The sequence below is a fragment of the Poeciliopsis prolifica genome, unplaced genomic scaffold (assembly GCF_027474105.1).
Source record: "Poeciliopsis prolifica strain line A6 unplaced genomic scaffold, Auburn_PproV2 SCAFFOLD039, whole genome shotgun sequence".
In the NCBI taxonomy this organism is placed as follows: Eukaryota; Metazoa; Chordata; class Actinopteri; order Cyprinodontiformes; family Poeciliidae; genus Poeciliopsis; species Poeciliopsis prolifica.
The window spans coordinates 1427905-1437801 of NW_026562414.1; the positions used below are offsets into that span (position 1 = coordinate 1427905).

The 9897-nt window shown below is 40.4% G+C and overlaps 2 protein-coding genes across 2 annotated transcripts; one reads left to right on the top strand and one right to left on the bottom strand.

Moving 5' to 3' along the window:
• Nucleotides 1–330: 330 nt before the first annotated feature.
• eif2s1b (eukaryotic translation initiation factor 2, subunit 1 alpha b) lies at nt 331–5704 on the bottom strand. Its single transcript, XM_055054159.1, has 8 exons — nt 5551–5704; nt 4047–4289; nt 2978–3057; nt 2720–2871; nt 2528–2634; nt 2361–2458; nt 2131–2274; nt 331–871 (listed from the first exon to the last, which is right to left on the bottom strand). Exons 2-8 carry the CDS (start codon nt 4285–4287, stop codon nt 746–748), a joined length of 948 nt encoding a protein of 315 aa, XP_054910134.1. The 5' UTR covers nt 4288–4289; nt 5551–5704; the 3' UTR covers nt 331–745.
• Nucleotides 5705–5767: 63 nt separating this feature from the next.
• Nucleotides 5768–9854, top strand: atp6v1d (ATPase H+ transporting V1 subunit D). The gene is made up of 9 exons (XM_055054160.1): nt 5768–6002; nt 7591–7708; nt 7796–7875; nt 7952–8019; nt 8098–8142; nt 8223–8326; nt 8449–8515; nt 8603–8681; nt 9202–9854. The coding sequence occupies exons 1-9, from the start codon at nt 5962–5964 to the stop codon at nt 9344–9346; spliced, it is 747 nt and encodes a 248-aa protein (XP_054910135.1). The 5' UTR covers nt 5768–5961; the 3' UTR covers nt 9347–9854.
• Nucleotides 9855–9897: the final 43 nt, after the last annotated feature.

The window sequence follows — 9897 nt, forward strand, 5'->3', positions numbered from 1 at the left end:
GTTTTCATTTCCATCTGAATTGTTGCCATTACTGTTTACGGTGATTACAGGCTATAAGTATGTTTAGTTTTAAATGACTTAATTCAAATGTTTTTTTGGGATTGGTTTCCTTGATTAAAGCTTTTAGGCAGGTCTAACTAAGTCCTAAGATTTTTAAAGACACATGAGCCAATAAGTAAGATATTTGCTCTTACCCACCAGATGCAAAAAGCTAGCCAGCTAGCAAAGATGTTAGCAAAGATGCAAACACGAGAAGTTGCAAGCACTTCTCGTGTTTGCAACAAAAAGTTGCAAACACCATGTTTAGGCTTTTCACTGAACAAGACTCACTGAGAAGAAAATTTCCAGAAATTTATTGATGTCATGTGAGCTACACACAGAGCAGATCTTGCTGGTAAAACACCTTGGAACTGGAAGATATCACAACTGAATGCGGTCGATACATGAGCTTCTTCTGTCCCTTCGGTCAGTCGCGTTCACTGACCACTCGGAGATTTGGAGCACTGGATACTGAAGAGGCTGAGCTCTGAAGCAAAAGGTAAGTGAAGGCCACTGAACAGCTTCTGTTTATTCAGACTGAAACTATCCTGCTGTTACACTTACTTAGTCATCCTTGTGTTCATGTGGGGTTGAGAAGATCCTTTTCTTTTGCCAATCGAGTAAAAATGACTTAAATGTTTGCAACCTGACAGTTGAAACTGACTAGCAGGCCTGTCCATGACTTTTCCTTTGATTCTTCGTCTCTTTAGTCCTCAGTTTTGGCCTCCATCTCTTCAGCGTCGTCGTCTCCGTCCACCTCAGCATTCTCCCTTTCTAGCCTCTCCAGCTGCCGGGCGAGCTCAGTCTCATCCGTGTCCGTCACCACCTTGGGCTGTCGGGAACAAAAATAATAAAGTCTTGTTCAAGGGCACAACATGTAAACCTTTGAACATGTAACATTAAATACAAAGAGAAAGACAGTCGGGTTCAAAAGTACTTCAACTATTAATGAGGCAAAACGCATTTAAACCATAAAATTCAGGTTGCTTAGTCACATCTTTCTAAATGTCCAGATGTCATGGATAACAGAAACTCACATGATTGGAGTTAATTATTTAGTCCTATCAGAGGATCCTTAGATTATAGTTTTACAGGTCCACAAACTTCTAATACTTTTATTCATTACTTGGTGTAATGGACCAACCCAAAGTAACATGTTACTGGGAAGTTAAAAGAAAGGGATTTTACAAAAATAAAAATCTGGTAAGTGTGGTGTGCATTTATATTCATCCCCCTCTGCTGATCCCTCAGGAGAAATCAGAAGTTTACTAGAGAACATGAAGAGTACCGGAGATCGACAAAGTGGAGAAAATCACAGTTGGTTAGTAGATCATTAATCAGAGAAGCAGCCAAGAGGCCCATGGTAACTATGCAGGATTGTTTGTTAAGGAGAGGAGTTATGTTCTCTCTCTATGGAAGTAAGGCGAGAAAAAAAAAGGCCATAAAAGATCAATTTTTCTAGTTTTTCTAGGGGGATACAGCAAGCATGTGGAACAAGATTATATGGTCAACTGAAATTTCTGCCCTTATATGCAAACCTTTGTTGAGAAAAAGTTTTTGTTCAGTAGCAAAACCAAAAATTGTCAATAAATAATGGAACTAATTACAAGGTAATCCAAAGAAAAAAACATTTTGAGGCTCCAAAAATGACTAACACAGATTTATCTTCCAGCAGAACAAAGCTAGAAACAATGGTTTAGATCCAAGCTATTTGTGTGCTAGAATGGCCTAGTCAAAGTCCAAGAAACTATTGACAGACTAGAAATTGATGTTCTATAAATGCTCTCCATCATATCTAACTCAGGTCGAGCTTCATTCCCAACAAAAATGTATAATTTAGTCTAAAGGTGTTTACATTGGGTACAGCGATCCACTAAAAGACTTGGTGGATCGCTCTACCAAATGTATGCAAATTCATCTTTGATTTCCTACAATCTGCTTTTTTGATCAGATTTCTTCACAGGGGTGGATTATCTGCTTTAGAGAAAAATCAAAGGTAGCATTTTCCCTCCAAACTCCAATAACTTAAAACAGAACATTGTGGAAACGTTGATAAATCTTCTGTCCCTAAAGGCAGAGGGAATTCCTCACCTCCATCTGGATGTTAAAGACGCCTCTCTTCTCTTCTATCTTCTCCTTGATCGCAGCCATGGCCTGGTTGAGGACAGACAGGCCTTCTGTCCGCTCCAGGGTGGTCGTGGTCATCACGTATCGAGGCGGGGCAATCAGGTTGATCTAAAAACAAACACAAACCACAGTTAGCTTTGGTGGCGGTAATTAAACATTAATAATAGAAAAGATGGAGGAGGTGGAGGTATCACCTTGATGGGCATGACCTCAGTGGAGCAGGCGAGTCCGGCCCTCAGCGCTTCTTTCACCGCATCAATGCCCTCATAGCCGTAGCATGCAACTTCAATATCTGCAGAGGAAAATAAACGAATCATCCGTTCATCTGCGTCTTGCGCAATTCATCCGAGAGTTAACAAACCTGCTCTGATTTTGACAGCCTGCGGCGTTAGCCGCCTGTTGATGTTATCGATCAGCACGCTGCGCTCCTCCTCCGTTAAATCCAAACCGTCCAGGATGGTGGGATCTCTGTTAAAATGGAGCATTTGCTGTTAAAAAACAACAGGAAGCTGATTGCATTCAGACTTTGGGTGGAATCTTGCGTGGGACTCACGACACGGCCTGTTTGAAGACGTCGTAAGCGCCGTATCCTGGCCGCTTGTACTTCTCGTCGAAGACCCAGGCGGTGCGCTGGTACAAGCTTTCTAGCTGCTCGTCCTTGGTGTACTCCAGAACCTCTGCCACGTGCCGCAGGATGCTGTAAACCTGCAGGAATCGGCGCAGTGCAAACGTCAGCTGACTCCTGACTCCTCCTCGCAAAAGTAAAGAAATACTTGAAAGCAGGAAAACAAGGATTAATTATAAAACTTACAGTTTTAGATTTGGTAAATTTATCTTCACACTTGATGGCCTCCTCTGGTGAAACTCTTCTTTTTGATAAGTCGATGTATCCTGCAGGGGAAAAGTTGACAAAAGCGCATGGTCACTCTTACAGAGAAACTTTTGCCCTTCATTTTCATGGAGCAAATCTGATAAATTTAGAAGTGATTTATTAGGGGGCATAAACTGTAGAAACCAGTAGCAATATTTAAAAAGTAAATACATAAACAACATTCAGTTTAGTGAAGCTGGAGTTTTACATTTCCTGTTCTCTAGTTCCTGTTAACAGACCAGCAGCAAGATGTGAATGGATCACTGATCTAAAGCAGAGTGTGGATGCTTAACAAAATTAACAAACATTTATCATCATTTAAGAAAAACAACTGAAAGTCCAGGATTAGATATATTTTATTCACATTATTAAACAAAAGACAAAAATAGCTTCAAACAAAAGGCTAACATTGGTTATACTCTACATAAACAACTAAGTAGTTTATTTTGAGCATGTGAACAATGCTCAAAATAATAAAAGTTAATTATAAGATCAAGTTACATATTATTTTGAGTCACAATAATAAATATTGGGCTGGGTGGTTTTACTATTGAGAGGCTAATCAGCCAACCATAAAAATAAGAGGCAGGATTTCATAAATTTTTTTCTGCTACCTTATTTAAAACCACCAAGGTTGGAAAATCACCATCGAAGTAAACTTAACCCTCAGGTTTGCTTGCATTTCAGAGTTAAACACACTGACAAAACTATTTAATTGATCAAAGATTGGCTGAAAGGTTTTTGTAATTTAAAAAAAAATAGCAACATCAAATTATTAAGATAAAAAAATATGTTGACAAATAAATACATTTGGATGAAACTTCTTTGAAGTACAGTAACCAAAATGATCTGAAGAAGATTCAAATGTGGAACAAGAGATTAATAGGATTAATTAAATGGTCAGTTGATGATGTCAAAGGTCAGATGTGTGTATGATTAGCATCCATGTGATTATTTGTGCATTTAAAATGCTCTTAATTTTCATTTCTCTCCGCCCGTGCGCGCTCACCTTTTTCTTTGTCGACTCGGATGACGACGACGCACTCGTTGCGGCCGATGCGGATGAGCTTGTTGATGGAGCGGATACGTCGGCGCGACAACTCGCTCAGGAGGATCATGCCCTCGATGTTGTTGTACTCCAGGAGGCTGACATAGGCCCCCATCTCGGCAATTGACCGCACGTTCACCATGACCACGTCCTCCACCTCTGGGAACCGGTGCTGGTAAAACCTACAGCTTAGACCCGGCATCGCTGCGAGGAAACAAACGGAAGAAATGTTTACAATTAGGTTACTGACAAAAAATAAAAAAACAGCAGGCGGAATGTCTGAATGGATGCACAAAGGAGTTAAAACCAGCAGTTCTTATCTAAGCTGAGCAGCTGCTTAAACCCCTCCTCCCCCCCAAAAAAAGCAGGAAAAGACAACTTAGGCTTCATCTTCTTGATATTTTATACTTAACTTTATGTCAAAACACTTCACACCTTTAAAATCTACCTCAGGAAACTGCTGTGATCCCCTTAAGTCCTCACAGAAACGGCTCAGAGATCTACAAGCAGGTATGGGGATTAAATTAGCTTAAAAGTATAATTACACTTGTGGAGGCAACTTGCTGATTTCAGCATCCAGTTTAAAGTGTTTATAGTTTTCGTGGCTGCGCCACCAGAGTCAGACCTTTTGTGTTGGTGGAGACATCTTTGGAACAGAATACACTGTTATTCATTGGCTTAAAATTCTAGTTTCGTACTACAATTTACCATTTACTTTTAATTAGATGACCTGGACGCATGTAAGTTAAGTTACTGACTCAATTACTGCTTCAATTGTGCTATGAAATTGAGTGGAGAGAACCAGTAACCAATATTTTACAGAAAGATGTCTTTGATGCCGCAAAAAGACACATATTAGTCGATTTGCATTAAACAGAAAAAAGAAGTGTGTATTTGACCCTATAGTTAGAAATACTATAAAATATCCTCCAAAATCCATGAGGGCGTATGAAGGAAGTATGGAAGCAGTATATGTGGCTACAGAAGACAGTCATCTCTACAAACTAACATGGACAAAAATGATCCCCGTCTCTCAACCGCCTTTACATGTGATGCGTTCACATGTAAAGAAGGTTATCGGAATAATTGCCTACTTTGATGCTCAGGCTCAAGTATTTTATCTTTTACGTAGTTTTGTGTTTGAATGGGATGATGCAACGCTTTTAAAGCAACTGACATGAACATTTACTGGGACGAAAAATAGCATTTCAAAAATGTTCGTCTCAATTCCCGGGATAGTTCACTCAAGCAGATGTTGTGATTAAATCTGTAGCACCAAAGCGAAAAAAATAAACAAGCACTGATGGTTTAATAAAGTGGGGGGGAAAAAAGCTGCTTTAACATCTGTTAGCTGCGATGCTAACAACCCGGTTCCCAAATCACATGCGCCTCCTGCCCGGGCTAGCTGTTAGCGGCACACGTCTCCGAACGGCTCCGAACATCTCAGCCATCAATAGAAACTCACCGGTGTCATGTGGTTACACGACGATAAACTGGGAATTTCTGCGCTGGACGCGTTCAAAGGTGCCGTCGAAGACGCTTTCTTGTGTTTTTAAGATGACAAATCGGGCCCGCTAGCTCGCGTTCATGGATGTGCTAAGCTTCTCGCGACCCGGAAAGGATTCGTGGAGCGTCACGACGCGCGCATGTGCAGAGCGAGTGGTGGTGTGGTCACATGACCAGGGGCCAGCTGATCATCACGGACGGACAAGATCACGACCATTAGCTTCATCTGTGTACTTAATCTTACATGAACGCGTTTATGTCATCATTTACTAGTAAAATTGCAAATAGATATTAAAAGTATCTCGACAGGATCGAGTTCAAACCGAGGAAGTAAACAGAAGACAGCCGTAGTCGACTAAAAGACGAGAAGATGTCTGGAAAGGACAGGATCGACGTATTCCCCTCCAGAATGTAAGCTGCCCCTTTCGTAGCCAGTCATTATAACGTAACCTAAATCATATTATTCTTTGTTTTTTTGCTTCTGCTCAAACGAGATTGGTGATTATCTGCACGCTTCTCCTAAAACGGGAGGACATTTTGTTTTGCACTGTGACTCAAATGCAGTCACAGTTTATGTACGAGCCAGATAGCTGTTTGAAAGAGGAAGAGACCTTCTGTGGTCATGTGATGTTTCTAACAAAAAGTGTGAAGTGTCCATCTGAGATTTCCATTTCGACTACAGTGTCACCCTGCAGCTTCAATGTATTTGATGTGGAAGACCAACACAGATCAGCACATAACTGTCTTTTTGTTCCATATTTTTATTTCACCCTGACTCTGGTCCTGAGCTGCGGAGTTAAATAAATATGAGTACGACACTTAGGATTTCTATGAGCAAAAAAAAAAAAAAAAGTGAGGTTCACCTTTTCCTTTCATTCCACCATTATGCAACACTGAAGGTTGTGACAAAATGTCGAAAAGTTTAAGGCACAAATACTTTTAAGATATTGTAATACTGAGGGTAAATGGAAAGTTTAAATTGCCACGTTTGATTCAGCATGGGAGTGTTGGTGTTCTCTCCTAATAGCTCTGTAAGATTTCAAAAAAAAAGAGCAAATCTTAACACCATTGGATCTCAATTCTTGGATGGATGATTGTCAGACTTGCTTCTAAGCCACGTAGAAGTCCATGTTAATGTTGTCTGTAGATACAAACCACTGATCTCTGTTCATATTTAGACTTTTTATCTTACCCTCCTTCAAAAAGGAAGGTAAAAATATGTAACAATATAAAGGTTTAGGTGTGTTTCAAGAAGAGCTACTGTCATGTTAGCAAATTTTGCTAGACGGTGAATGAATCATTGCGATAAACAATAGTATTGCTATTTTTGAGACAGTTTTCAAGTAATATATTAATAAAGGAAGAATTATGCAAATCTTTCCTCTCAAAGACCAATAAACTTCAATTTTGCAAAGAACACTTATTGGAAGACATTTTAAATGTCCAGAATAAAACACAAAAACCATAAATAAAGCAGGGGAAAAAACTCATAACCTCAACAATATATGTAATTGATTATGTTGTCTCTGAACAAAATTTTCCTTCAAAAAATATTTTAGAAGTGATCAAGCTCATTTTAATTTATCATAGCATATGGCTTATTGGGACAGGCTGAAGGGGTTTACAAAGCTTTGACAATATTAATATCTCAGAAGACTTTCTGGATACTATGTTCCAAGTTGTATGGATTCACACTAAAATACTTTTAGATGGCACACAAATACAGAACATCCATAAGTCTGAGACTGGAAAAGCTCATTCAAATCCAAACTAAACTTTCTGTTGTCATCCTAGTTTTCCATCAAATTTTTGTTAAAAATCTGTGGGCAAAATTCTGAAATTATTAAAAATAGGAAATGATTGAGCTATGTTCAACATGGCATCAGTCTGGTACAAATTTGACAAAGGAACCGTTCCTCTTCAGCAGGTGCAGTGGCTAAAATCAGCAATTTATCAGGCAGTCCATCATTATAGGTGTGTGTTGTCGTGATGTGTGCAGGGCTCAGACCATCATGAAAGCCCGGCTGAAAGGAGCGCAGACCGGCCGCAGCCTGCTCAAGAAGAAATCTGACGCCCTCTCCATGCGCTTCCGTCAGATCCTTCGTAAAATTATTGAAGTCAGTCGTGACTCAGATTCCAGCATCTTTGCTTCTTTCGGGTAAAGAGCCTCCATTTCCTAAAATTCTTTTTGTCGCTTCCTTTAGACCAAAACCAAGATGGGAGAGGTGATGAGAGAGGCGGCTTTCTCTTTGGCTGAGGCCAAATTTACAGCTGGAGACTTCAGGTGAGGATTGCTATGAGATTTCACGGTTGTGCTCAGCTCAGAGCAGATGTGTTGAGAAAGTGTCACTTGTTCGCAGCACAACCGTCATCCAGAATGTCAACAAAGCCCAGGTGAAGGTTCGAGCCAAAAAGGACAACGTGGCAGGTTAGCTTCAGAAATGTTTCATTGAAGTCGCCGCTGTGAGCGGGGGCGCTCTCATCCGTTCTGATTTTATCCTCCTAGGTGTCACCCTCCCTGTTTTTGAACACTACCAGGAAGGCGGAGACAGTAAGTGGAGTCCAGTTTGTCAGTTTGGGTTTGTCACAATCAGCTTTTGGACACTGATCTTTCCTGCATGTCTCTGTCAGGTTATGAACTCACCGGTCTGGCCAGGGGAGGAGAGCAGCTGTCCAGGCTGAAGCGGAACTACGCCAGAGCGGTGGAGCTGCTGGTGGAGTTAGCATCCTTACAGGTAGAGGGTGCTGTTGCAAATACAGAATCATATTGCCTGGGTTTCTTCCATTTCTACAATATTGTTAAATTACAGCTACATTTTAAGAAAACAAAGACTCATGTTCATATTTGTGCTTGCAGACATCTTTTGTCACTCTGGATGAAGCCATAAAGATTACCAACCGCCGTGTGAATGCTATTGAGCATGGTAAGCTCAAACCCAATGTTTGCATCAGGGACTTCAGAAGAATATCAGATTATTTATTGCTTGTGTGACTTTATTTCCACTCTGCAGTGATTATTCCGAGGATCGACCGCACTCTCACTTACATCATCACAGAGCTGGATGAGCGAGAAAGAGAGGAGTTCTACAGGTGAAACCATGTCACACTAACACGTCTTTAAATATTAATGAAAGCATTTCAAAATTGGAAAATCAGTTTGGTCAGACTTGAGTCACGCAAACTGTTCATGTCTCTTGAAATCTTCAAATATTATGTTAGAACCACAAACATGAACATGTTTTATTAGGATTTTATATATTAAAAAAACACAACATAGTGGATAATTGTTAAGTGGAAGAAAAGCGATACATGGTTTCCAAAAGCATTAAAAATAAAAATCTGAAAAGTGTGGCGTGGAATTGGAATTCGTACTTTGTAAAACCACCTATCTACATTTCATAGCTGGCAGTTTTATGGCACAAGTCTACTATTTTTTTTGGCCCTTATTCCTACCAAATATTTTATTTCATTTTGAAAACCATGTATCCCATTTATGCACTCCTTTGTTAGACTGTCTCATAAGTGCTTTAAAGTTTGTGGTGTTTCACTTTTCTACTAGATTTATCCCCAGCTTACTACCAACCTGCACCTGATTGTTCTTACCTTATAGGCTGAAGAAAATCCAAGAGAAGAAGAAGCAGCTGAGGGAAAAGACAGAGCTGGAGATCGCTGCCCGGCTGGCCGCCCTCGGACCCATCGCCGAGCCCTTCAACATGCTGACGGAGGAGACAGACGAAGACCTGCTGTTCGAGTGAAACCCCCCACCCCCGCAGTCCGACACTCATCATCATGCTATTTATTCTGTGCCTCTGGCTGTGTTTGTCTTCTCAGACAAGTGATGAAAGTTTTTTTTTTGTGTGTGTTCACATCTGTGATTATATGTTCTGTTGTTTTGGTGTTGGAAAATATGAGAAGTTTCCAAGTGTGTTTCTGTACAGGAACCCAAGTGTTGCCTGCCCTCCAAAAAACAAAAATAAAATATCTTTATCCACCAGAGAGTGTAACAGCCGAAACAAATATCATTAAGTATGTTTACATGAGGCAAGAAGCAATCTGTGACTGGATCAGCTGTAGGTATGTTTTGAACTGCTGCATGCCGTAAGCCTTGAGGTGGTTGAAGATTTCAGAGTGTCAGTCTCCTGACCTCACATCAATGTGTTTATCATCACAGATTCTCTGTAACGTAACATTGTAAAACGTGGGTGTGTGTGTGAGTGAGTCAAAGCCAGGCACTTCATATGATTAAAGATGTTGTAAACAGTCTGACGGTGCTCTGAGTTCTGCGTCAACACGAACAAAAAAGGAC

Coding starts and splice junctions, on each gene's coding strand:
- eif2s1b (XM_055054159.1), bottom strand. CDS start 4,287: ATGCCGGGTCTAAGCTGTAGGTTTTACCAGCACCGGTTCCCAGAGGTG. Junction 2,872..2,977: donor AATTTACCAAATCTAAAACT/GTAAGTTTTATA, acceptor CGATTCCTGCAG/GTTTACAGCATCCTGCGGCA. Junction 2,459..2,527: donor GGCTGTCAAAATCAGAGCAG/GTTTGTTAACTC, acceptor TTTCCTCTGCAG/ATATTGAAGTTGCATGCTAC.
- atp6v1d (XM_055054160.1), top strand. CDS start 5,962: ATGTCTGGAAAGGACAGGATCGACGTATTCCCCTCCAGAAT. Junction 8,143..8,222: donor CTACCAGGAAGGCGGAGACA/GTAAGTGGAGTC, acceptor TGTCTCTGTCAG/GTTATGAACTCACCGGTCTG. Junction 8,516..8,602: donor TGTGAATGCTATTGAGCATG/GTAAGCTCAAAC, acceptor TCCACTCTGCAG/TGATTATTCCGAGGATCGAC.